We start from the raw sequence: 26,613 nt of genomic DNA on the forward strand, positions 1-26,613 counted from the left end.
AATGAGAGGGAGTCAGGCAGTAGGTTACGCGCACCAGGTACGACCAGCATAGGGATCCAGGTTCGAGCCCCTAGCTCCCCACCTGCAGGGGATTCGCTTCACAAGTGGTGAAGCGGGTCTGCAGGTGCTATCTTTCCCCCTCTCTGTCTTTCCCTCCTCTCTCAATTTCTCTATGTTCTCTCCAACAGCAATAACGATAATTACAACAACAAAAAATACTAATGAGAAAATGAGCATAGGTTCAGCACACAGAATTCCAGGGATTGGCATGGGGATCTTCTGTGCTACTTCCTAGGTCTCATACTTTTTTTTTTTTAATCAGAGCAGTTACTTAGCTCTGGTTTATGGTGGTGCTGGAGATTGAACCTGGGACTTTTTAAAACATTGAAAGAAACCACAGCCCCAAAGATTACCTCAATGCAGTGTGGGCCAGACTTGAACCTGAAAGCGTAAGCTGTTTGGTTCTTTAAAAGGGTAAACTGGGAGTCCGGCAGTAGCACAGCAGGTTAAGCGCACATGGTGCAAAGACCTGCATAAAGATCCTGGTTTGAGCACCACCCCCCAGCTCTCCACCTACATGGGTTTGCTTCACAAGCAGTGAAACAGGTCTGCAAGTATCTTTCCTCTGTCTTCCCTTCTCCATTCCTCTGTCCTATCCAACAACGAAAATAATAAAAACTACAATATAACAAGGGCAACAAACGGGAATAGGTAAATAATGAAAAAAAGAAAAGGTAAACTGATTCGGGGGCACTACTGGACTTCAGAGAACTCTTGGACAATTGTGTGTATTGATTTAGTAGTTTATCATTGTTTTATTTTGGTCACTGTTAGGCCCCAGCAAGACTTTGAGAGATGGGGAAGAGAAAGATAGACACCTACAGACCTGCTTCTCCACTCAAAGCTTTCCCCCTGCAGGTGGGGCCTGGGGTCTTGAAGCCAGTTCTGTGCAGTGGACAAAGACATTGTTACACACGACCTGGTGCGCCACCACCCAGCCCCCTCAGTTTTCTTATTGAGCAGAAGCAGTATCACTGGTACTGGGCATTGATAACACTGATTACATCAGTTTACTTTGTCAGAAACAGTTTTGCTTTTCCTGCCTTTTTAGGTTTGATTTTTGTTATGCATTCTGCCTATTACAAAAATGTAGTTCTGTTTCTGAGTGAAGACATCCAATTACAATACCTTAATTTCATCCCCTGAAACAGTAGTGACTGATACGGGGAAAGCTTCACAAGTGGTGGAACAGTGCTGTGGTCTTTGTCCTCAAACCTCTAGAGGAAAGAAAATAAAAATGGCCGCTAGGAGTGCCACTGAGCCCGTGCTGAGGGCAATATAGTGAAGGAGGGTGCTTGTTTCTGCCGCAAATACACTGAAATTGGAACAATACAGTGGGTAGCATGCCCTCGTGAACAAGGATGATGACAGGGAAAAAGTGAAGGAAGGGAAAGTCCTCAAGTGGTCTAGGAAGTTTCAGCATTACAGGCATATGCCATGCAGGGGATTCCACTTGGGACCTGAAAGCTGAGAATCCAAATCTTAAATTGTGCCTCCTCTCAGGCCACTGTTAAATTTTAACAGCCAAGTATCTGAAAACTTGATTTGGCCTATTGACTACTGGGTATTGAAGGTGAGCCTCACTTTTTCTTAGACTGAGGTTCCATGGAACATCAGTCCCCACCAGTGACTATGGTACTGTTATATGATCTGACTAAACGTTCAGCTCAGGACTTTCCTGTAGGTTTGCCTAGTTTGGGGTTCGTTAGGAAGTGTGAATGCATTGTATTTTTTTTTTTAATATTTATTCATTTTCCCTTTGTTTTTGCCCTTGTTTTATTGTTATTATTGTTGTTGTTATTTGTCTTCGTTGTAGGATAGGACAGAGAGAAATGGAGAGAGGAGGGGGAGATAGAGAGGGAAGAGAAAGATAGACACCTGCAGACCTGCTTCACCGTTTGTGAAAGGACTCCCCTGCTGGTGGGGAGCCGGGGGCTTGAACCGGGATCCTCTCGCCAGTCATTGTGCTTTGCACCACCTGCGCTTAACCACTGTGCTACCGCCCGACTCCCCGAATGCATTGTATTTTAAACACTTCCCTCAGTGATGGGTGAAGACTGCAGACAGATCCCGAAAATCATTTTGAAGTTCTTTTGTCCTCTATGGGGCTTCACTTCTCCAAGCTGAATTTCAAAAGGTAACACAGCTTGCATGGGTTCTAGATTTGAACATAGACTGTAAATACCTTAATATTTATTATGATAAATGAGAGACAAGGGCACTTCTCAGCCCTGACATAAGGTGGTGCTGTGAATTGAGTCAAGCTTTTGCCATGCAAGTTGGAACTTGAACAGACCCTTTAAATTTGTGTGTATATATATAGATATATATGGTAGAAACAGCCAGAAATGTAGGGGAGCGGGAGATGGAGGAGACACCTGCAGTCCTGCTTCACTTGCAAAGCTTCCCCCCTGCAGGTGTGTGTGTGGGGCTCCAACCCGGGTCCTTGCGCATTGTAACGTGTGCTCAATCAGGGGAGCCACTACCCAGGTCGGTAAGTTAACATTTACCTCCAGGGTTATTGCTGGGGCTCGGTGCCTGCACCACGAATCCACTGATCCTGGAGGCTTTTTTTTTTTTTTTTCTTTTTTGTTGCCCTTGTTATTTTATCGTTGGTTATTTTGTTATTGATGTTGTTGGATAGGACAGAGAAATGGAGAGATTTTTAACAAGAGCCCTGAACTTGAGGCATGAAAGCCTTGTATATCACTATGCTGGGCCAGGCGGTAGCGCGGCAGGTTAAGCGCACATGCGCAAAGCGCAAGGACCGCGCGGCTAAGGATCCTGCTTCGAGCACCGCCCCCCCCCCGCGGGGGGTCACTTCACAAGTGAAGCAGGTCTGCACGTGTCTATCTCTCCCTCTCTGTCTTCCCCTCCTCTCGTTTTCTTTCTGTCCTATGCAACAATGATAAACAAGGGCAACAAAAGGGGAAAAAATCACTATCTCCCTGACCGTCCTTTTTTTTCTTTTAAAAATTCTATTTTATTTTTGAGAGAGATGCAGAGGGAGAGAAACACCAGAGCACTGTTCAGCTCCGGCTTATAGTGGTGCAGGGGATTGAACCTGAGACTTTGGAGCCTCAGGCATGAGAATCTGTTCGCATAACCATTATGCTATCTCCCCCGCCCCTGACCATCCTTCTTAACTTTTTAATTTTTTTAAAATTTATTTTATTGGGAGTTGGGCAGTAGTGCAGCAGTTTAACTGCAGTACTGCCCAGCAGGTTAAGCGCAGGTGGTGCAAAGTGTAAGAACCTGCATAAGGGTCTCAGCCCCTGGCTCCCCACCTGCAGGGGGGTCACTTCACAGGTGGTGAAGCAGGTCTGCAGGTGTTTCTCTCCACTTCTCTCTGTCCTATCCAACGACATCAATAACAATAGTAACTACAATAATAAAACAACAAGGGCAACAAAATGGAATAAATAAAATTTAAATTTTTATTTTATTATTGGATTGAGAGGAAAGGAGATAGGGAGAGAGAGACCCTCACAGCCCTACTTAACCACTAAATTAAGCTTTCCCCCTCCAGGGTCTTGAATTTAGGGTCTAGCACAGTAATAAAGTGTGTGCTCAGCAAGTTGCATATAAGTACCCAAATCTGAATCACTGGTCACCTCATAGGAGCATATACAAAGATGAAGGGTTCTGTGCCTGCTCTCTCTGAATCCATTGCTATTTCCCCTTTTGTTGCCCTTGTTGTTTATCATAGTTGTTGTTGCCGTCATTCCTGGATAGGGCAGAGAAAGAGAGGAGTGGGAGAAAGACACCTGCAGATCTGCTTCACTGCCTGTGAAGCCACTCCCCTGCAGGTGGGGAGCTGGAGGCTCGAACTGGGATCCCTATGCTGGTCCCAAAGTTCCAGAACCTGGTACATCCACATGGAAATAGCATGTAACCGAAGGAAGTTTCAGTGCTGTAGCAGTCCCTTTGTGTGTGTATATATGTTATATTGCATATTTTACATATATATGTTAATCAGAAGTGGTGAGTGGTCTGGGAGCACTGCACTCTCAAGCATGAGATCCCAAATTCAATCCCTGGCAGCACATATACCAGACGTGTCTGGTCCATTCTCTCTTGCTTTCCTTTGTCATTAAAATATATATGTGTGTGTATCAATCATGGGTGGTGAAATTGAGCATGTGTATGACTGGTGAGACAGTAATATAGCAAGGGTTTCATTTATTTACTTGAATTTTTGCCAGAACAATGCTCAGCTGGTGGAGGGGTGTGTGTTGGGATGGGTGAACCTGGCACAGAAAAGTGTCATGACTTGGGGGGAGTCGGGTAGCACATCGGGTTAAGCGCACATGGTGCAAAATGCAAGGAATGGTGTAAGGATCCCTGTTTGAGCCCTGGCTCCCCACCTGCAGGGGAGTTGCTTCACAGGTGGTGAAGCAGGTCTCAGGTGTCTCCCCCTCAATCTGTCTTCCCCTCCTCTCTTCATTTCTCTCTGTCCTATCTAACAATGACAATATCAATAACAACAACTACAACAATAAAACAAGGGCTGCAAAAGGTAAAATAAAATTTAAAAAAATATTTTTTGTTGCTCTTGTTTTTCATTGTTGTTGTAGTTATTGTTGTCATTGATGTCGCTGTTGTTAGATAGGACAGAGAGGAGGAGAGAAAGACAGACACCTGCAGACTGCTTCACTGCCTGTGAAGTGACTCCCCTGCAGGTGGGGAGCCAGGGGCTTGAACTGGGATCCTTGCTCCGGTCCTTGTGCTTTGCGCCATGTGCGCTTAACCCACTGTGCTACCGCCCAACTTCCAAATAAATAAATTTTAAAAAGTGTCATGACTTGCCTTTGAGTATGACATCTAGGTTAAGTCCTCATCAATACATATGTTGCTGCCACTTGGTGGAAAGCCCAATGTTGTCCACACCTTGCTAGTTTTCACCAATGTTTATTTCGGTAGGCATTAGTGAAATGAGCACTTCAGTAAAAAATGAAGTGCACCTGAAAATAAGGTGCCTTTAACATTTGACCCACATTTGCAGTTGCCACTGGGCCAGATTCTTTCCAGTTCGGTCCTTAGGAAAAGAACTGCTACAAGAAGTGGACAAATATCTACATTAGACTGTAAAGAACCACAGACCCTGACACTGGGAAACTACTGCCAACATGCTTTGTGAGGTTTATGAACTTTTCCCAGTGCTACACTACTTCTGTCTTCACCACTGAGGCTTGATACCTGGTAGCTTTTTTTTGTTGTTGTTAGGATAGGAAAAATGAGAAGGTAGGGAGAGACACCTGTAGCAATGCTTCACATCGCACCCCCCCCCCCGCAGGTGGGGTGTTGAACCTGGGTTCTTGCTTGGTAAAGTGTGCACTTAGCCGCATATGCCACTGCCTGGCCCACCCAGTGCTCTGTCTCAAGGCATATTATTAGACAGAGAAATTGAGAGGGAAGAGGAAAATAGAGAGGGAGACACCTACTGCATTGCTTCACCATTTGTGAAGATTCCCTCCTTCTAAGGTAGGGACTTGAACCCGGGTCCTTGCACATGGTAGCATGTTGGCTTAACCAAGTGTGCCACTACCAGGCCTCTGGCTTCTCTTGAGGGCAAAGAAACCGAACCAGAAACTTCCAGCTGGGGTAAACGATGGGAACCTGAGAGAGGTTAGGTTTATTCGACTGTAAATTGACACACTTCGGGTGAGGCTTTACACATACGTTCTCGCAGTTAATTTAAAGCCCTGCCAGCCCCCCGTGGGGACAGCGGGTTTGTGAGTTACCCAGTTTCACCTCAGTGACTTCCTCCTAGAGAAAGAGACCTGGGGCGGGAGCCGAGGCAGAGCCTCCAGTCCCAGCGCGGAGAGCGCGGGCCCCAGGTTGCCCGGCAGGCGGCGCCGTTTCCGCCCGCCCGGCCCGGCGCGACGCCGCAGACTCCCGCCCGCGAGATGCCCCTTCTGCGCCTCGGGCCGGGGGCCGGGGGCCGGGGGCCGCGGCCTGCGAAGAAGAGACCCCGGACTCCGCGGGCCTGCGGGTCCCGGGCTGGGCGCCTGTCCCGCGAGGCCGAGAGGCGGCGTTGAGCCCGGGCCCGGGAGGGGGCGCCCGATCCCGCCTCTGCTGCGCCACTTCCCGGGAAGTTTCAAGTTTAAAAGACCCGGCGGAGGGTCCGGGGCTTCCGGAAGCCGAGTGAGCGAGAGGAGGGGCCGCGCGGCGGAGCGGCGCCATGGAGGAGGGGGCGCCTCGGCAGGTGAAGGGCGCCGGGAGAGGCCGGGCTGCGCGCGGGCCCCGGGGCTGGGGGAACCTCACTCACCGCCCTCGGCGGCCCCAGCGCACGTCCGCAGGCGCACCTGAGCCCGAGTCGCTTCTGCTCCCCGGAAAGGTCCCCGAATCAACCCCAGGTGACTCAGAGCCTCCAGCCAGGGCAGCCCAGGAACACGTCTGAAGCCGCAGTCAGTGCCTCCGGGGTGGGGTCCTAAGGGTTCCTCAAATTGGTTCTTCCAGGTGGGACCTGAAGGCCCACGAGAATTCACCGGGAAAGCAGTGGGGCCCCTGAGGCCACCTTGGGGACTGCCCTGGGGCAGGCGGTGTGTGGGGGAGGCAGAATGTGTCCCCTAGAAGCAGAGGACCTCTCTCCACCGCGCTTGTGGGGTCCTTCCCGGAGTACCCAGAACAATAGGCCGTGTGGATGCCGGGGAGAGGCCCCCAAGTAACCTTGGGGTGCACAGAGGGTTCCAGCAACAAAGGCGGGGGTGGTCTCTGCCCTACCCGACTATAGAGGCAGAAGAGGCCAAGGCTGTGATGGGGTCTGTTAGGAGCAGGATGGAGTGTTTCAGCCTTGAGGAAAAGCGGTGGATGAGGGGGGTCGGTTCAAGACTGGATTCCAGCAGCATAGTGTGTATTCACGACAAGGTCCCAGGTGGCAGCCCAGACGGGACAGGATGGGCCACTGCTCAGAGATGATGTGACCTCGATCAGGCTGGTGGAGTGCCCCCACTCTGGCCGCTCACTCATGCAGTCTTCGAGAAGGGCTGGCCTGTGCCCTACCCCCACCGCCTTCCTCCAGAGGTCCCGCCGCCTATTCCAGCCATGGCTTGTGCACATTTTCCAGTTTCCTGTGAACCTCCGCCCAGTAGCTGCTGCTGGGTGACTCAGGACCCTGGTGGCCAGGCCCCCAGCTCCATGGGATCTTTGTTTGCTCAGGCCCTTGGCTCTGGACCTCTAGCCTGGGGCTCAGTCAGAGGATTTCCTGAGCCGCACCCCTGCCCTCTGACAGCCAGGCCAGTTGGGCTCAGCTGAGGTCTGGGTTGGGGGGCAAGGGTCCCTGAGACTGGGGAGGCCTCCCCTTACATTGGGCACAGGAGATGGAGAGCAGAGAGGTAAGGTGGAGGCCCTGCCAGAGTTCCTGGTTGGGTTGAGGTGGGGATTGTTGCAGTGACCCCAGACTGAGATCAACACTGCTTTGCTGGAGACAATGGCCTCACAGGTTTTCCTCTTCCTCGCTCCAGCCTGGGGGAAAGCAGTGAAAACCTTTTTCCTCCCCAGAGCTGGGCTGGTAGTGACCCTAGAGGTCTACACAGTTCCTCTCTGTGCTTCTGATTTGCCAGCCTGTTTGTGGGGTGTTAGGGGACCTGCCCTGGGCTCCTGCTTAGGCTATTCTTGCCCCATCTTGGAGAGGAATGTCCCTCTGAGCCTGAATCTCCTTTCTGGCTCCCAGATCTTAGCCTGGATCCCAGGCTTAGTGTCAGCATGGTTGGCAGGGAAAGGGTGGGACCTAAGAGGTAATGGCATCTCCTCTGTGTTGAGCAGGATGCCTAAACGCAGTGCCTAAATTTTTTCAACTCCCAAAGGGGGGGTGATCACTGCACCTACCTTGTGGAGCTGTTGTGAGACTTGATAAGCTGCTGTGTGCAGAGCTATTGCACAGAATCTGGTGCCCAGCAGCACTGCATAAACACAAGTTTCCTTGTCACCTCTGGCGGCCCGAGATGGGGCATAGGCTGCATCAGTATCCTTGGGGCCACCTTCTAGTTCAGAGACACTAGCTCTCAGGTCAGAGGTGTCCCAAACCTTGTGGGTGTAGGGCCTGGGTGCTGTCCACACCCTCTTTCCCTGTGGTGAGCAGAGGTTGGTGGCAGCAGCAGAGACCCTATTGCCATCCACAGGCTGGGGCAGGCCAAATGCCTCCAGAGGATGAGAAAGAGGTGATCCGCCGGGCCATCCAAAAAGAACTGAAAATCAAGGAGGGTGTGGAGAACCTGCGGCGGGTGGCCACTGACCGCCGCCACCTGGGCCACGTGCAGCAGTTGCTGCGCTCCTCCAACCGCCGTCTGGAGCAGCTGCATGGGGAACTCCGGGTGCTGCACACCCGCGTCCTGCTGCCCAGCCCTGCGCTCAGCCCCGCTGGTGAGAGAGTGTCCCTCCAAACAGACAGCAGTTCCCCTGCCCCGGCCCAGCCTCTCAAGAGTCCTCAGGAGGGGCAGAATGGTGAGAGTCAGGCTCTGGGAGGGAGCGCTGGGCTGTTGATGAAGCTCACATGCTGTATTCACAGAATCTGTGGCCTCTGGGCCCCAGCCACCTTCGGATCAGCCAAGAGCGCGGCAGCTGGAGGCTCTCCAGAAGCAACTGCAGGTGGAGCTCAAGGTGAAGCAGGGGGCTGAGAATATGACCCACACGTATGCCAGCAGCAACCCGAAGGTGAGGCTTCAGGAGGAGGCTCTGATGCAGAGTGATTTACACTCAGATTATCAGGGGAGGTGCTCCAGCTCCTATTCTGATAGGACAGTGCAACCTAGCCACTGACCCTTCACAGTCTAAACTCTCAGTCTGGTGGGGAGCACAGTCCTGGACCCTATCTTGGTGGGGAAGACATGTTCTAACCCTTGGTGTAACAGAGAAGGCACAACACCACCCAAATGATGGGGGAACCCCAGATCTAGTCCCAGCCTAATGTGGGGAACTCAGCCATGACATGATGGGGGAGGGGGGATGCATGGCTTCAACCTTGATCTAGGGGAGACTTGACCTCTGCCCTTGTCCTTTCTGATAGGAGAGGCTGTCCCACATCTAGTCTAAGTAAGAGAGGCTTGACTGTAGATCTGGTCTACTAAGGAGAGACTGGCAGCTGCCCTGGCCTTGTGGGGGATACTTGGCTGAGACCTTGGTCTGGCTAGGGAGCCTTTGGTTGAATGGGGCATATGTCATAACCCCACAGGAGAGGAAGCTCCTGGCAGCTGCCCAGCAAATGCTCCGGGACAGCCAGCTGAAGGTGGCCCTTCTGCGAATGAAGATAAGCAGCCTGGAAGCCAGTGGGTCCCCCGAGCCAGGTGAGGCCTTGAGAATTGGGGATGGGCAGGGCAGGGCAGAGCAGAGCACAGGCCTGAGGGCTCCCATCTCCTCTCAGGTCCTGAGCTGCTGGTGGAGGAGCTACGACATCACTTGCACATTGAGGCAGCCGTGGTCAAGGGGGCCAAGAATGTGGTCAAGCTGCTTGGTGACCGGCGGGCACAGGACCGGAAGGCTGTGGCTGAGGTCAGAGCTTGGTCCTCTCCCCAAAGGTTTGGTTGTTCCCCTAGTCCTCTCTGCAAGGGTGAGAGGCACAGAAACTAGCTGTGTGGGCGGCAGTGAGGAAACAGGAGACAGGTGTTTGGAACTCATAGGAGTGGCTACAGATGGCCAGAGCCACTGTCCCTAGAGCCCATATCTTATGGTCTGCACCCCCTTTTGCCTGCCCCCAGAGTCTATAACCTATGGTCTGTACCCTTCTGTCTGCCCCCAGAGTCTGTACCTCCTGGCCTACATCCCTTGCCTGTCTGCCCCTTGCAGGCCCAGGCCCAGCTCCATGAATCCTCCCAGAAACTGGACCTCCTGAGACTGGCCTTGGAGCAGCTCCTAGAGAGACTGCCCACTGCCCACCCTCTGCGTAGCAGAGTGGCCCGGGAACTTCGGACTGCAGTGTCTGGGAACACCCAGCCTTTCAGGACACTGGTGAAGCCAACCGCCATGACAGGTAGCAAGGAGTCCCTCTCACATCAGAGCGCTCCCTCCCTTTGGGGGAAGAGCCTGATCCTGGCATTACCATCCTCTGGCTCATGTTCCTGACATCTGTTCTCTGCACCTCAACTTAGCATCTGTAAAACGGGAGTGATAACTGTACCTATTTCAAAGGGTTGCTGTAAACATTCAGTGTGTAGTTACTTGTGAGATACTAAGTGCAAAGGAGGCTATTTAGACAAGTAGCCATGGTAATGCTTAAACCAGCATTGGCTTTGTTTTGTTTTGTTAGCAGGGTAGAGAGAGACAGAGAACCAAAGTATCATTCCGGCACATTCAATGTCAAGGATCAAACTTATTAGGACCTCATACTTTTATGTCCAACACTCAAGCCACTGTGCCATCTCTTGGGCCACTAAAGCCCTGGAGGCCTTGTTGCCATTTCACAAGCAGTTTGGACTGTTTTAAAGCTCTTTCTTGGAGGTTTTTGTTTGTTTGTTTAAGATTTATTTCATATGAGACAGATTTTCACATGAAGGAGGGAGAGACAGAGAAGTTAGAGCCCCACTCTAGTATATAAAGTACCATGGATCGGGGCCAGGTGGTGGCACATCTAGTGGAGTGCACATGTTACAATGCACGAGGACCTGGGTTCAAGCCCCTAGTTCCCACCTGCAGGGGGAAAGCTTTGCGAGTGGTGAAGCAGTGCTGTAGGTGTCTGTCTCTCCCTCCCCTCTTGATTTCTGGCTGTCTGTATCTAATAAATAAAAAAATAAATAAATAGGGAGTCGGGCAGTAGCGCAGCGGGTTAAGCTCAGGTGGTGCAAAGCCAAGGACCGGCGTAAGGATCCCAGTTTGAGCCCCGGCTCCCCACCTGCAGGAGGGTTCCCTTCACAGGCGGTGAAGCAGGTCTGTGGGTGTCTATCTTTTTCTTCCCCTCTCTGCCTTCCCCTCCTCTCTCCATTTCTTTCTGTCCTATCTAAACAATGACATCAATAACAACAACAATAATAACTACAACAACAATAAAAAACAAGGGAAACAAAAGGGAAAATAAATAAATAAGTAGATAAATATAATAATAATAAAGTACCATAGATCAAACTAAAGACATACAAGTTCTGAACTCTTTTTTTTTTTTTTAATTATCTTTATTTATTAGATAGAGACAGCCAGAAACTGAGAGGGGAAGGGGAGTTATCAGACAGGGAGAGAGACAGAGAGACACCTGCAGCCCAACTTTACCACTTGCAAAGATTTCCCCCTACAGGTGGAGACTGGGGGCTCAAACCTGGGGCCTTGTGCACTGTTCAGTATGTGCTCAATCAGGTGCGCCACTGCCTGGCCTCCTGTGAGCTCTTTTCAGTGGAGATATTTTCCAGCCTGCACTTTAACAGATTATTTACTATTTATTTTATTTTAGTGAGTGAGAGATATAAAAGAAAAAATAGAGGTGGAGAAAGAGAGAGAGACATGCCAGAGCACTCCTCAGCTCTGGCTTCTGGTGGTACTGGGGATTGAATCTGGGACTTCAAAACCTCAAGCATGGAAGTCTTTTGCATAGCCATTATGCTGTCTCCTCAACCTTGTTTATTTATTAATACAAGATAGTGAGAGAGAGAGAGGACTAGAACAACACTCAATTCCTCCCCTCAACAACACTCAATTTTCAAAGCTCTTTTCATATTTTTATCCACTTAAAAAATTCATTTTTGACAAAGAGATGCAGGAAAAGATGGAGACATCTGTGCCATTGCTCTTCTTAATTTTTTAAATTATTTATTTTCCCTTTTGTTGCCATTGTTGTTTTATTGTTGTTGTAGTTATTGTTGTTGATGTCGTCGTTGTTGGATAGGACAGAGAGAAATGGAGAGAGGAGGGGAAGACAGAGGGGGAGAGAAAGATAAACGCCCACAGACCTGCCTCATTGCTTGTGGAGTGACTCCCCTGCAGGTGGGGAGCCGGGGGCTCAAACTAGGATCCTTAGGCCAGTCCTTGTGCTTTTCGCTTAACCCGCTGCGCTACCGCCTGACTCCTTTGCTCTTCTTTTTTAATCAATCAATTAAATACTGGATAAAGACAGAAGAAATTGAGAAGGGAATTGAGATAGAGAGGAAAAGAGACAGAGACAGAGACACTGGTGCCAGGATGGTATCTAACTGTACCCCCCCCCCCCATACACATACACAGGCACGCTGCAGGTACACCTCCTGGGCTGTGAACAGCTGCTGACATCTGTTCCTGGACGCTCCCCAGTGGCCGCACTGGCTGCAAGCCCCTCCCAGGGCTGGCTGCGGGGCAGAGCCAAGCAACTCCGGGGTCGGGGTGAGCTGACTTGTGAGTAGAGAGCTGCAGAGAGCTGGGAGGAAGGGTGAGGGTGAGGACCTTTACTTCTGGCCTGCTCTGAGCCCTGGCTCTGGCCCTGCAGGCGAGGTGCTGGCTGTGCTGAAGGTGGACAATCGAGTTGTGGGCCAGACCAGCTGGGGGCCAGTGGCCAAGCAGTCTTGGGACCAGACCTTTGTTGTCCCCCTGGAGCGGGTGAGGCTGGTGTTGGTGTGGTCAGGGGAGACCCTGGACCCTGTGGGGTAGAAGGCAGACCTGGTAGGGGGCTGGCACCTTGCAGCCTTCCCCCCCAAATTGGTCTGGTATCCCTGGTGTAGGCACGAGAGCTGGAGATTGGGGTGCATTGGCGGGACTGGCGGCAACTGTGTGGCGTGGCCTTCCTGCGGCTGGAGGACTTCCTGGACAATGCCTGTCACCAGCTGGCCCTCAGCCTGGTGCCACAGGGGCTGCTCTTTGCCGAGGTGCCCACTAGCCCCTGCCCTTTAACCTCTGGGAAGGGCGTTGAGAGTGTGTAGGCACCCCCCCACACACCACTACCACCAAATCACCTTAAGTATGAGAGGGTGGAGGTTCCCTGCCCCTCTCTGTGGATGTCACAGGAGTCCCTATCCTGCATCTGGACAAGTACCTCTCTGTGACCCTGGACAAGAGGGTCTCCATCGGGCCTCAGTTTCCCCGCAGGTACCAATGAGGGCATTGAATCCATCTCTCTCTCTGTACCTACAACACTGTCTCCCTAACCCGTGAAGTTTTCCTCTTGCAGGTGGGGACTAGTGGCTTGGACTCAAGTCCTTGTGCCTTATAGTGTATGCACTCAGCCAGGTGCACCACCATCAGGCCACTTATTGAATCCATCTCTCTGGACCCTTCCAGCTCTTGCATCTGCTTATATGGTGGTGGTGGGAGGGGAGGGGGACTCAGGCTCATATTCTAGAGGCCTCAAAAGGTCTGCAAGGTGGGTGGGTGAGAGAGGAGACTGGTCTCCAGAACCTGTGCCTGCCCCTGCAGATAACCTTCTGTGACCCCATCATTGAGAAACGGCCGAGGTTGCAGAGGCAGAAACGCCTTTTTTCTAAACGCAGAGGTGCGCAGTTGGGGGAGAGGTTTGTGGTGTGGGGCATGAGGCTGGAGCCCTTAGGTGGCCCTGGACTGAACCCTTTCTGCGGCCCCAGGTCAGGACTTCATGAGGGCGTCCCAGATGAACCTCAGCATGGCTGCCTGGGGCCGCTTGGTCATGAATCTGCTACCCCCCTGCAGCTCTCCAAGTACCACCAGCCCCCCCAAAAGATGCCCTCAGACCCCAGCAACCCGGCGAGCAGCTCCTGAGCCTACCTCTCCCAGGTGAGGAGCCACCAGGGACGCTATACTGCTGAGCTCCTCAGGGAGTGCTCTGGGCCTCTGTTCTCCTTTCTGAATCTGTCTGATGTGGAACTGTGCCCATCCCTATGCTTGCCCTTGTGTTGTTGTTTTTTTGACTCCAGGGTTATTGCCGGGGCTTGGTGCCTACACTATGAATCCGCTGCTCCTGGAGACTTTTTTTCCCCTTTTGTTGCCCTTGTTGTTTAATGTTGTGGTTATTATTATTGATGTCATTATTGTTGGATAGGACAGAGAGAAATGGAGAGGGGAAGGGAAGACAGAAGGGGGAAAGAAAGATAGACACCTGCAGACCTGCTTCACCACCTGTGAAGCTACCCCTCTGCAGGTGGGGAGCCAGGGGCTCGAACTGGGATCCTTATGCTGGTCCTTGCACTTTGCGCCATTTGTGCTTAACCCGCTGTGCTACCACCTGACCCCCTACCCTTGTGTTTTTTCTGCCCCATAGTCCTTTCCCAACCAAGAAGAGCCCCTTGGGAGAAGGGGAGAAGCCCCCTCCCAAGCCCCCACGCCTCTACCTGCCCAGGGAGCCCACCCCTGAGGAGACACCGGTGAGAGTGGTGGGGATGGTAGTCACTGGGGTGCTGGGATGGGGGGTGCAGAGCTAGAGGGAAAGCGGGAGGAGGCCCGGCTGTGTCCTGAAGCCTCTACTCTCACAGCGCACCAAACGCCCCCACATGGAGCCCAGGATTCCTGTCCGGCCATCACCACTGGCAGCATCTAGGTATTTTTGCTTCTTACTCTGTTTTCGTATCTTCAGGTATAACCCCTTAAGGGGGCTGGGTGGTGATGTACCTAGTTGAGTACTTATGTTACCATGCACAAGGACATGGGTTCAAGCCCCTGGTCTCCACCTGTAGGAGGAAAGCTTCATGAATGGTGATGTAGTGCTGCAGGTCTCTCACTCTTTCTCCCTCTCTGTTTCTCCTTTTCCTCTCAATTTCCCTCTGTCAAATAATTGCACAGGGAACCCCCCCCCCAAATATATATATCCTGGGGGAGTCGGGTGGTAGCACAGCGGGTTAAGCGCACATGGAGCAAAGCACATGGAGCAAAGTGCAAGGGCCCAGCTTACGGATCCTGGTTTGAGACCCTGGCTCCCCACCTGCAGGGGAGTCGCTTCACAAGCGGTCAAGCAGGTCTGCAGGTGTCTGTCTTTCTCTTCCCCTCTCTGTCTTCCCCTCCTCTCTCCATTTCTCTCTGTCCTATCTGACGATGACATCAACAACAATAACTACAACAACAGTAAAACAACAAAGTCAACAAAAGGGAATAAATAAATATATATATATCCCAGAGCAAAGATAGAAAGCATGTTTATACAAAGAGACTTTCATGCCTGAGACTCTGAAGTCCCAGGTTCAATCCCCTGCACCACCATGAGCCAGAGCTGAGTAGTGCTCTGGTTAAAAAATATATATATGGGAGCTGGGTGGTAGCGCGGGTTAAGTTCAGGTGGCACAAAGCACAAGGACCGGCGTAAGGATCTTGGTTCAAGCCCCCCGGCCCCCGACCTGCAGGGGTGTCACTTTATAGGCGGTGATGTCATCATTGTTGGATAGGACAGAAAGAAATGGAGAGAGGAGGGGAAGACAGAGAGGGAGAGAAAGACAGCTGCAGACCTGCTTCACCGCCTGTGAAGCAAACCCCTGCAGGTGGGGAGCCGCGGATTTGTAGTGTAGCCACCAAGCCCCTGCAATAACCTTGGAGGCAATATATATAATTATAATATAATATAAAATATAAAATAATTAATATATATTATACAATCAATATATATTATATTTTATTTATTATATATATTAACCCACTGCGCTACCGCCCAACTCCCTATTTTTTGTTTTTTTTATACTGTGGGGTTTCATATATGTGTAACTTCACTGCTCTGGGTTGACTTTAAAAAAAAATACACAGGCGCAAATTGCAAGGACCTGCGCAAGGATCCGGGTTCAAGCCCCCAGCTCCCCACCTGCAGGGGAGTCGCTTCACAGGCGGTGAAGCAGATCTGCAGGTGTCTATCTGTCTCTCCCCCTCTCTGTCTTCCCCTCCTCTCTCCATTTCTCTCTGTCCTATCCAACAACGGCGACAACAAGAATAAATAAATAAATAAAACAAACAAATAAATAAATAAAACAAGGGCAACAAAAGGGAATAAATAAATAAAAATAAAATAATAAAATAATACACACACACAGATATAGGAAGAGGACAGGCAGACAGACACACAAAAGGAATGACACCACAGCACCCAAGCTTCCCCAAGTACTATAGCACGCCCTTGAGTAGCGGGGTTCAGATATGGGCTGTGCCCCTGGTAAGGCAGATTCCCTAGGTGAACTATCTGGCCAGTCCCTTGTCTCCAGTTCTTGAGAACTACACTCTTTCTTTCTCCCTTCCTTCCTTCCTTCCTTCCTTCCTTCCTCCCTCTTTCTTTCCTAATTTATTTATTATCAAGAGTAGCGCTTAGCTTTGGCTTATAGTGGTGCTCGGATTAAACCTGAGACTTCAGAGCCTCAGGCATCAGGTTTTTGTTTGTTTGTTTTTTTGTTTGTTTTTAAGTGCTTCTCTGCCTCTAGAGCAGCCTCCTGGGTGGTTTGGGAATATGTTCATGGAGCTTCCCACCTTGGATCTTATTTTTTTTACCAGAGACCTGCTCAGCTCTGGCTTATGATGGTGTGAGGGACTGAATCTGGGACTTTGGAGCCTCAGGCATGAGAGTCTCTTTGCATAGCCATGATGCTATCTATGCCACCCCCCACCCTAGGCATTGTGTTTTTTTTTTTGTTTTTTTTTTTAATAACCACTGTACTATTTCCCCACTGGAGGCCTGCATAATTGAGCTCCAACCTGTAATCAGACTCCAGGAAACTGCTATCCTGGAAGCCGCCCCCTACCAGGCTTTCCAGCCTCTTTTTTTTTTTAATCATTTATTTATTACTGGATAGACACAGAGAGAAATAAGAGGGGAGGTGGAGATAGAAAGGCAGAGACACCTGCAGCCCTGCTTCACCACTTGTGAAGCTTCCCCCTGCAGGTGGGGGTCAGGGGCTTGAACCTGGGTCCATGTGCACTGTAATATGTGCGGTTAACCAAGTGTGTCACCACCTGGCCTCTCTCTCTCTTTTTTTTTTTCTTCTTTATTGGGAGGACTAATGGTTTACAGTCAACAATAAAATACAGTAAAAAATAAAGTACAGTAGTTTATACATGTATAACATTTCTCAGTTTTCCACATAACAATTCAATCCCCTCTACTCTAGTTCCTCTGATATCATGTTCCAGGACCCTCCCCTCCCTTCAACCCCAGAGTCCTTCACTTTGGTGCAATACACCATGTTTTTTTTTTTTATTTTTCCTTTTGTTGCCCTTGTTGTTGTTATTGATGTTATCATTGTTGTATAGGACAGAGAAAAATGGAGAAAGGGAAGACAGACAGGGGGAGAGAAAGACAGACACCTGCAGACCTGCTTCACTGCCTGTGAAGCGACTCCCCTCCAGATGGGGAGCCGGGGGCTCGAATCGGGATCCTTATGCCGGTCCTTGTGCTTTGCGCCACCTGCGCTTAACCTGTTGTGCTACCGCCCCACTCCCTTTTTTTCCCCCCTCTAGGGTTATTGCTAGGGCTCAGTGCACTATAAATCCACTGCTCCTAGCAGCCATTTTTTTTTTTTTAATTGGATAGAGCAGAGAGAATTTGAGAGAGGAGGGAGAGATAGAAAGGGAGAGAAAAATATAGACACTTGCAGCTCTGCTTCACTACTTGTGAAGCGACTCCCCTGCAGCTGGGGGGCTGGGGGCTCGAACCTGGATCCTTGCTTCTTAGTACAATATGTGCTTAACCAGGTGTGCCACTGCTTGCCTCCCCCTCACCCCCCAACCTCTTAACCAGCCCTGTAGGTGGAGACAGCCAGTACCAGGCACGGGGGTTGGGAATGGCTCTTGTGGAGGCTCAGTCTTTTTGAAGATATGTATATTTATAAGGGAGAGAACCAGACTATCACTCTAGCACATGTGATGTCTGGGATCAAACTCAAAACCCCCACACCTTAGCCACTGTACTAGCTCCCAGACCACTGAGACCCAGCCACTGCCTCAGAGGCTTCCTATTTCCACTCTTTCTTCTAGGAAACCCCCTAGGCTTCAGGACTTCCGCTGCCTGGCCGTGCTGGGCCGGGGTCACTTTGGAAAGGTAGCGTGCAGACAGTGGGGACTGGCGGGTGGTGGCGAGGCCCTGACTATGGAGTAGTGTGGGTGGTGGGAGGTGACCCTACCTATTGGGAGTCCAGCCTGTCTCTCTGGTTCCCCCAGGTGCTCCTGGCCCAATTCAAGGGGACAGGGAAATACTACGCCATCAAAGCGCTGAAGAAGCAGGAGGTGCTGAGCCGGGACGAGGTAGAGAGGTATGTAGTGGGTTGGGGCTCTGGGCCCCTGTCCCTGGAGGCCAGGCAGGATGAGGACCTGGGCCTTGGGCACTAGAAATAAGGTAGCTGGATGTTGTTAGGTTTTTTTTTAGAAAGTTATTATTATTTTTTTTTTACATTTTATTTGTTTATTAATGAGAAAAATAGGAGGAGAGAGAGAAAGAACCAGACATCTTTTTGGTACATGTGCTGCCGGGGATGATCGAACTCAGGACCTCATGCTTGAGAGTCCAATGCTTTATCCACTGCGCCACCTCCCGGACCACTTGTTTTTTCTTTTTAAATTTCTTTATTGGGGGATTAATGGCTTATAGTAAAATATAGTAGTTTGTACATGCATAACATTTCCACACAATAACAGAGTTGTTAGGGTTTTAAAGAGGTGATCCTACAGGGTCAGCTGGGCCTGGCTTCTTACTTTTTAGTGACTACAGTTATGAACTGTATGCCCTTGAACAGATCTCATCTCTCTGCATCTGAGGTTTTCCCTCTGTAAAGTGGGGATGATGGGGCCAGGGAGGTGATTTCAATGGTAGAACACCTGCCTTGAATGTTTTCGACCCTAGGTTTGACCCTAGGTCCGTGTGAGTACACTACAGGCAAAATGAGTCAGAGCAGTGCTTTTAGCTCTCTCCCTCTTTTTTTTTTTTTAAGAATTTTTTTTTTGGGGGGGAGCTGTATGGTATCACAGCAGGTTAAGTGCACATGGCACAAAGCACAAGGGCCAGCATAAGGATTCCGGTTCGAGCCCCCAGATCCCCACCTGCAGGGGGTTGCTTTGCAATCGGTGAAGCAGGTCTGCAGGTGACTATCTTTCTCTCCCCCTCTGTCTTCCCCTCCTCTCTCGATTTCTCTCTGTCCTGTCCAACAACAACAACAGCTATGACAACAATAACAACTACAAGCCCAACAACAAGGGCAACAAAATGGGAAAAATGGCCTCCAGGGGCAGTGAATTCGTAGTACAGGCACCAAGCCCCAGCAATAACCCTGGAGGAAAAAAAAATTTTTTTAAATATTTTATTTATTTATGTAGTCCCTTTTGTTGCCCTTGTTCTTTTATTATTGTAGTTGTTATTGACATTGTTGTTGGATAGGACCAAGAGAAATGGAAATAGGAGGGGAAGATAGAGAGGGGGAGAGAAAGATAGACACCTGCAGACCTGCTTCACCGCTTGTAAAGCGACTCCCCTGCAGGTGGGGAGCCGGGGCTTGAACCGGGATCCTTACGTCGGTCCTTATGCTTTGCTCCATGTGTGCCTCACCTGCTGCGCTACCTCCCAACTCCCAGAATTTGTTTTTTTATTCATGAGAAAGATAGGAGGAGGGCAGGGGTAGATAGTGTAATGGTTATGCAAAGAGACTCTCATACCTGAGGCTCTGAAGTCCCAGGTTCAATCTCCTGCACCACCATAAACCAGAGCTGGGCTGTGCTCTGGTGTTTCTCTCTCTCTGTATCTCTCTAAATAAATAAATAAATAAATAAAAGTAAAAAGAAATCTCTAAAAAAAAAAAAGAAAAAGAAAGCTAGGAGGAGAGGAAGAACCAGACATCACTCTGGTACAGGTGCTCAACTTGGGACCTTATAGCTGCAAATCCAGTGCTTTATCCTCTGCACCACCTCCTGGACCACCTTTTTGCACTATCTCTATCATACTCTCTGCTAAAATAATAATAATAATACTTAATTTAAAAAATTGGTCCAGGATGGTGACTTAACAATAGAGCACATGTATAGGACTCTGCTTCATCTCTGGCACTGAAAAATGGGGGTAATGGGGTCAGAGATATTTCACCAGGTAAGGTGCATGCCTTGCCTTGCAGAAAGCCCGAGTTTGATCCCTGTCACAATATGGGAGGTGTTAATGGCACTAGAGGAAGCTTTAATTGTATAGTGTCACTCCCTCTCTGTCTCTCTGTATGAATGGAAAAGTGGCCCAGAGTGATGATGTTACACACACACACAGTTGTGTACAGACTTAAGAACCATGCAAGCCCATATCACTTAAAAAGCATCACTCCTGGGAGTTGGCAGTAGCGCAGTGGGTTAAGCGCACATGGCGCAAAGTGCAAGGACCAGTGTAAGGATCCTGGTTCAAGACCCTGGCTCCCCACCTTCAGGGGAGTTGCTTCACAAGCAGTGAAGCAGGTCTCCAGGTGTCTGTCTTTCTCTCCCCGTTTTCCCCATCTCTCTCTGTCCTATCCAACGAGGACAACAATAATAACTACTACAACAACAAAAAACAAAACAAAACAAAAAAAAGGGCAACAAAAGGGAATAAATGTTTTTTTTAAAAAAGAAAGCATCAACCCACCTACCTGTCACTCTGACGAGATCCAGTGAGCGAGTGGGTAGTAGGGCTCAGCCAGTGGAGAGTTCTCTTCCCTTGAAAACCTCCCCCTCTCCATCCCCTGCAGCCTCTACTGTGAAAAACGGATTCTGGAGGTGGTGGGCCGGACAGGGCACCCTTTCCTGCTTTCCCTCCTTGCCTGCTTCCAGACCTCCAGCCACGCCTGCTTCGTGACTGAGTTCCTGTCTGGTGGTGACCTGATGATGCAGATCCATGAGGATGTCTTCCCAGAGCCTCATGCCCGGTGGGTTCCCTTTCCTGCTGCTGCTTCCAGCAAGCCTTCCCTGCTTGTGTATCCCACAGCTGCCTCACCCTGCTTCCTCTGGGTTTCTGTCAACAGGCGGGCGTGGAGTCAGGGAGGTCTTTGTGTAGATCCTGAATGTCAGTGCTCGCAGCGTTTGGGACACAGCTTATGTAGCTATGAATGGGGCTAATATTGATTTTCCTGGACTTGTGGCATCACATTTAAAAAATACATATAGTTACTTATGAGAGAGAACAAAAACCAGAGCATCACTCTAGTATATGTGATGCTGGGCATCCAATGAAAGGCCTTGTGGTTGAGAGTCCAACCCTTCACCCACTGAGCCACCTCCCTGGCCATGATGAGCATCACATTTATAAAATGCCCAGCACTGACAGGGAACAAATGTGACTGGCAGCTGGAATTGTGATTTCTTGACCACCAGGAGATAGGCTCTGGTTATCAGGGTTCACATATCAGTTCAGTAACTAGATCTGTGACTCTGGGCTCATTACTGAAGACTTACATTGAGAAGGCATGGGAAGAAAGAGATGAGGTATGAGAACAGCTGACGCTGTCCCTGGCACATGCAAACACCCACGAAGGGTAGGCTATTAGCAGCAGAAACCTTGCAACAAACATAAGATTGTTGTTTGGGACCCTCCCTGCCAATCTCGCCCCACTGACCTGGGATGGGAGCTGGTCCCAGTCTTTTACACATATCTGACTCTGACCAGGTCCCCAAGCCCTGGCCATCCTGGTGCCTCTGTCTTGCCCCTTCCAGCCTGAACTGCCTTCTACACCCCTCTAGGTTCTATCTGGCCTGTGTGGTGCTGGGGTTGCAGTTCTTACATGAGAAGAAGATTATTTATAGGTAATTTATCCTTGAAGTGCTGGGGAAGTTAGGATTGGGATATGACGGCTGCTCTGCTTGCTCTGGGCTGCTAGGAGAGGTAGCACCCATCCCAACCGCTGGAATTTGCCCTTTTCATCTTAAGGGACCTTAAGTTGGATAACCTCCTTCTGGATGCCCAGGGATTCCTGAAGATTGCAGATTTTGGCCTTTGTAAGGAAGGTGGGTGCCTCCTCCAAGAACCCGAGTGCAGCCCAGCCCCATTGGTCAAGCGGCATCTCCCAGGGAGCTTCTCCTGTGCTTATTTCAGGAACACTAGGCACATCAGCCCTCCCTCCCCCACTTTAGGAGCTCTTCAAGAGCCCCAGCTTGGCCTTGGCTAGAAGGAGAGCCTTGTGCTGGGGCTGGGAAAGGACATGGCTTTCTGTGTGACCATGGCATGTGGACCTTGCTGGGATTCAGCTTCCTCCTCAGATGGCATCACAACCATTCTGCCTCTGGTGGGAGGGTGTGGGGAGGATGATTGGCATAGGGCTTGGTACATGGGCTCCTCAGGGCTGCCTGGTGCTTTCTACAGCCAAGGCAGGTATTGTGGCTGAGAGATTGTGCCAGCCTTGGTGCAGATATTACTTTGCAGGGATTGGTTTTGGGGACCGGACGAGCACATTCTGTGGCACCCCGGAGTTCCTGGCCCCTGAGGTGCTGACCCAGGAGGCCTACACGAGGGCCGTGGACTGGTGGGGTCTGGGGGTGCTTCTGTACGAGATGCTGGTGGGTGAGGTGAGCACTACAATGGAGCTGCTGGGACCACCAAGTTGAAATGGGGTGTGTGTGTGTGGGGGGGACCTGGGCTACCTGCTGAGCTCCAATCCCTTGCAGTGCCCATTCCCAGGGGACACGGAGGAGGAGGTGTTCGACTGCATTGTCAATGAGGATGCCCTCTATCCCCACTTCCTGTCGGCGCAAGGGCTGGAGCTCATTCAGAAGGTAGCTGGGGCTAAGATTGCTCAGGGTCCCTGCTACTTCCTGCTCTTGGGGTCTTGGGCAATGCCAGGGACTGAGTGGCCTAAAGAAGTACCCATCCTCATACCAGCTCCTTCAGAAGTGTCCAGAGAAGCGCTTGGGGGCAGGAGAGCAGGATGCTGAGGAGATCAAGACACAGCCCTTCTTTGGGGTAAGTGGCCAGGCCTATGGTGTTCCCCAGAGCTTGGAGGAGCCTGTGGGAAGCAGCAAGAGGCCAGGTGGGCTGCTACTCTGTGGTCTCAGGCACCTTTCTCTCTGCCTCTGCTCCTAGAACACCAACTGGCAGGCCCTGCTGGCCCGTGCAGTCCGGCCTCCCTTCGTGCCTACCCTGTGTAGCCCCACAGATCTGCGCTACTTCGAGGGCGAGTTCACAGGCTTGCCGCCTGCTCTGACCCCGCCTCCCCCCCACAGCCTCCTCACAGCCCGCCAACAGGCTGCCTTCCGGGACTTTGACTTTGTGTCTGAACAATTCTTGGAGCCTGGCATCTCTGTCCCCTGAACTGTCAGGACTCTCTCTCTACCCACTGGGCATCCTGCTCTTGAGGCCCAGGTCTTGCCTGGTGTTCGGAGCCCTGGGAATTCAAGGTGGCAGCCAGGGGGTTACCATCATGGACTTCATGCAGCCAGAGGGCAGGAGGTCCCCTTCCCTCATCCCACTGCTCCTCTATCCACCCAAAAATAGACCAGAAAGGGGACATAACAATGAGGAGTGATCTGCTTTATTATTCTTTTTTAATACTTTATTATGGATAATTAAATTTATAAAACTGCACTGGAAGCTGCCTGGCTGAGGGAGGCTCTCAGAAATTGAGGCCATTCATGCTTGAGCCCTCCCATGCCTTTACCCCTTTTGGAGATAGTCTGACTGCAGAGGGGCTGTAGAGCATCTTGGTTTGCTCTGAGGCTTGGAAGGGGTGGCCCCTGTCAAAAGTGTGGAGCCCCAGGGCCTCCCAGGGCTGGGCCCAGCTGGGTGTGGCCCCTCCAGTTTTCCAGCACTAGACAGTGATCTCCATTGTCCCTAAACAGCCTGGTTGCTATCCCCTTGGTCCCCCTCCTCCTCAGCCCAGAGCATCTCCCAGGACCCTGAAGGCCATCCACAGAAGAAGTGGGCCAGGTTTCGGGTTAGGCCTCGGTCGAAGGGGTTGCCCTGGTGCTGGCGGAGGTAGGTGATGCGGTGTGAGGAGATGAACTCCCAGGTGGTGGTGTTGCTGGCCACCAGGTAGAGGTGTGAGGCCAGGAGTAGGCTGGCCACCAAGGAGAAGAGGGACAGCAGCAGAAAGGTGAAGAACAGAAGCCCGCTGGACCGCAGCCACAGCCCCCAAGGCTGGAAGAACCGGAGGCCAGACCTGCAGGATAGGATAGGATGGGGACCCAGAGCCAGTAGAGGGCAAGGTTAGCCCAAGGAGCCCAAGGGAGAGGGCCAGCTGACAGAAAGCCCCGGCTCTGACCATGTCTGGTGGGTACATACTGCCCCTGCCCTGTACCTGGTGCCACAGGAAGACCCACCATGCCAGGTGCAGGCCCCACAGGAGAACCACCAGCTGTAGGGCCAGGTAGGCCACAAAGAGTGGGTGGTTGCGCTCTCCCACACAGTTTTCCATCCAGGGGCAGTGGTGGTCATAGCGTCGGACGCAGCGACGGCACTCACGGCAGTGACGGGCTCGAAGAGGCTGCTGTGGGCGTGGGGAGAGTCAGGGCTCAGTACTGGCAGGTTTCCTTCTGACCCCAGTGGTGAGGAATGTGGGCAGGGGCTCAGGACCTGTGCTGTGGCACAGGTGAGCCATGGCACTGTGAAATCTTCATCTTTCCCCTACCCGACCCTTCCCAGGGGGCCCCTGGCCGTCACCCACCAGCACCAGGCAGTATCCACAGCGCCGAAGAGGAATGGCCTGAGGAACCATGGCTGTCTGCTCCTCCTTGGCCTCCTCCTGAAAATGGGGGACAGAGTTTATTTACATGGGGTCCCCTAGGGAGGCAGAGAGCACTGGTAGGCATCTTCCTTGGAGTCAGTTTAGCTCTATGTATAGGCATCTGGAGCCCTATCCCATGAGTGCCAGAGGTAGAGAGGTGGAGATTACCCTGGACTCAGCAAGGCTATGCAGACTTCTTCAGTCATTGGCCCTCTCTGGGCTCTGACAATTTCCTCACAGTAGGATAGGGCTTTGGGCTGGCACAAGGGTTCACAAAGCTATCCTAGGAAATCCTTTAGCAGAATCTGGCAGGAGACTACTATCAGGACCCTGGGTCCCTTGCTGGCAGGAGCCACGTGGTTACCTGGGGATGGACATTCACGTAGCCTGGGTCCATGAGTGACACAGCGAGGTAGAGCAGCAAGGAGCCCAGGACCAGCAGCAGGAAGGTGAGGGGCATGAGCAGTTCCCCCTGCTCTTCCCACTGCCGCAGAGCTGCAGACACCAGAGGAAGAGTGAGGCTTGGGTTGAAAAGGAAGTGCAGGACAGAGCATAGCCAGAGAGGGGATGGAAGTTGTAGGCCTAAAATCTAGGCCCAAAGCCTAGAGATTGGGGTTCACTGAGTGATCAAGTGTGGTTCCTGCACAGCATGCAGGACAAGTCCTGGTCTAGCCAAAAGGGCAGTTTAGGCTGGGGAACCTAGCTCAGTCTTTTAAAGCATAGAACTTGCATACCCAAGACCCCCCCCCCCAAAAAAAAAGCCATTTATCTGTACTCTCTGGGGGGGGGGCAATAGAGAACTATGTGATGTTAGTGGATCAGATCTATTTCTGAAAGTCCTCTTACTGCTGGAGAGAAGATAAATCACAGGGGAAGCCTAGATGGGCCAATCCAGGAGAGGTGGGTGGCTGGACAAGGACAATGACAGGAATGATGAGACAAGGTGAGGGGGGAAAGGGCCAAGCTTGTCTGGTTAAAGGAAGAGAGAGAAGGAAGGTTTTAGTGTTCCAAAAGTGAGACACTTGTTAGGTCTAAGATGTACTAGAGACAGGAGGGGCAGGGGCAGTAGAAGGGAGACCTGGGTGAGGAGTGATCCAGTCCATGGAGGTGATCAAAGATTTAGGACGTGAAGGTTTTGAGAAGTGAGTGGGTTTGAGACACCCAGACAACACTGTGTAGACAACTCTGGTGTCCCTTGGTTATAAAAGGCAGCAGGGACAGAAAGGGGGGGCTGGGGGTCCTTTATGATGGGGAGTCTGAGCAGATTTTTGAAGTTGTAGGCCTAAAATGAAGATGGTAGACTTGAGTTTGTCCCAGTACTTGGGGCTTAAGTGGAGCAAGGAGAGTGGGGGCTTGGTAGGTGGTGACTTGGTCAAAGGTGACTTGTGCAGGAGGTGGTCTGTAGCAGGTTGAGACAGTATGGATGACGGGTGGGTGCCACAAGGACAAGAAGTGAAGATGGAAATATGGGGGATGAGTTCTCTTGCCTGAGGATAGGGGGCTTAGATTTGGACAGTAGTTACCAGGGTGGACAGGATGTCAGACTTCGATCTATTCATAGTTGGTCCTTATGGAGGGAAAGTCGGGAGTCGGTGCCATTAAAGGATTAGGAAGATGGGGACCCCAGTGAGTGATGGGCACTAGTGGGCACCGGATCGTGCTGGGATCGACAAAGTGTGTGGCAGGGACTAGGAAAATGCTGAGACTAGGGCTCAAGTGGGTACTAGGCGGAAAGCAGGTGGCCCTTGGAAAGGTACAATAGATGGGGAGGAAGGTGGTCTCAGGAGCCCGTGAAGACCAGGTGAATCCCAGGATCTCTGGGGCACTACAAGGGGACTTCATGAGACCCAAACATCCTGGGGAACCATTTGGGATCGGGTGGGCCCGGGGTCCCACGGGGTCCCACGGGGTCCTGCTCACCGGTATCGTGCAGGAAGAGCACCAGCGTGATCCCCCAGGTCAACACGGTGTGCCCGCTGCGCACTAGGACACCAGGACTGAGCAGCGCCCAGGGCGCCATAGTCTCGGCCCCGGGCCCGGCCCCACCCGGAAGAAGAGTGCAGCACTCCGGGGCCTCCAA

General features: G+C 51.3%; 2 protein-coding genes across 9 annotated transcripts; one reads left to right on the forward strand and one right to left on the reverse strand.

The window, feature by feature from the left end:
• The first annotated feature begins 5,933 nt into the window (after positions 1 to 5,933).
• Positions 5,934 to 23,395, forward strand: PKN3 (protein kinase N3). Of its 7 annotated transcripts, none has more exons than XM_060200302.1 (22): positions 5,934 to 6,268; positions 8,184 to 8,505; positions 8,570 to 8,715; positions 9,233 to 9,344; positions 9,422 to 9,549; positions 9,844 to 10,027; positions 12,202 to 12,348; positions 12,440 to 12,549; positions 12,672 to 12,815; positions 13,363 to 13,438; positions 13,527 to 13,695; positions 14,180 to 14,282; positions 14,391 to 14,455; positions 17,857 to 17,920; positions 18,040 to 18,131; positions 20,571 to 20,747; positions 21,559 to 21,621; positions 21,746 to 21,822; positions 22,238 to 22,380; positions 22,480 to 22,587; positions 22,694 to 22,774; positions 22,895 to 23,395. In XM_060200302.1, the coding sequence occupies exons 1-22, from the start codon at positions 6,245 to 6,247 to the stop codon at positions 23,120 to 23,122; spliced, it is 2,763 nt and encodes a 920-aa protein (XP_060056285.1). In that variant the 5' UTR covers positions 5,934 to 6,244; the 3' UTR covers positions 23,123 to 23,395. The 7 variants fall into 7 exon arrangements, with proteins under 7 accessions (XP_060056285.1, XP_060056287.1, XP_007527135.1 ...); XM_060200304.1 differs by having other exon boundaries at positions 12,202 to 12,336; XM_007527073.3 differs by having other exon boundaries at positions 8,184 to 8,424.
• Positions 23,327 to 26,613, reverse strand: ZDHHC12 (zinc finger DHHC-type palmitoyltransferase 12). 2 transcript variants are annotated; one of them, XM_060200308.1, is made up of 5 exons: positions 26,454 to 26,613; positions 24,898 to 25,028; positions 24,474 to 24,551; positions 24,130 to 24,293; positions 23,327 to 23,969 (listed from the first exon to the last, which is right to left on the reverse strand). In XM_060200308.1, the coding sequence occupies exons 1-5, from the start codon at positions 26,551 to 26,553 to the stop codon at positions 23,642 to 23,644; spliced, it is 801 nt and encodes a 266-aa protein (XP_060056291.1). In that variant the 5' UTR covers positions 26,554 to 26,613; the 3' UTR covers positions 23,327 to 23,641. The 2 variants fall into 2 exon arrangements, with proteins under 2 accessions (XP_060056291.1, XP_016045447.1); XM_016189961.2 differs by having other exon boundaries at positions 24,130 to 24,296.

The sequence above is a fragment of the Erinaceus europaeus genome, chromosome 10 (assembly GCF_950295315.1).
Source record: "Erinaceus europaeus chromosome 10, mEriEur2.1, whole genome shotgun sequence".
Taxonomy (NCBI): Eukaryota; Metazoa; Chordata; class Mammalia; order Eulipotyphla; family Erinaceidae; genus Erinaceus; species Erinaceus europaeus.

What these genes read in the sequence shown, in the direction of transcription:
- PKN3 (XM_060200302.1), top strand. Translation starts at nt 6,245, where the DNA reads ATGGAGGAGGGGGCGCCTCGGCAG. An exon ending in AGGAGGGGGCGCCTCGGCAG is followed by an intron (nt 6,269 to 8,183) that starts GTGAAGGGCGCC and finishes TGCCATCCACAG; the next exon opens with GCTGGGGCAGGCCAAATGCC. An exon ending in GAAGCCAACCGCCATGACAG is followed by an intron (nt 10,028 to 12,201) that starts GTAGCAAGGAGT and finishes ACACATACACAG; the next exon opens with GCACGCTGCAGGTACACCTC.
- ZDHHC12 (XM_016189961.2), bottom strand. Translation starts at nt 26,553, where the DNA reads ATGGCGCCCTGGGCGCTGCTCAGTCCTGGTGTCCTAGTGCGCAGCGGG. An exon ending in ACGTGAATGTCCATCCCCAG is followed by an intron (nt 24,552 to 24,897) that starts GTAACCACGTGG and finishes CCCCATTTTCAG; the next exon opens with GAGGAGGCCAAGGAGGAGCA. An exon ending in GTGGATACTGCCTGGTGCTG is followed by an intron (nt 24,297 to 24,473) that starts GTGGGTGACGGC and finishes CCACGCCCACAG; the next exon opens with CAGCCTCTTCGAGCCCGTCA.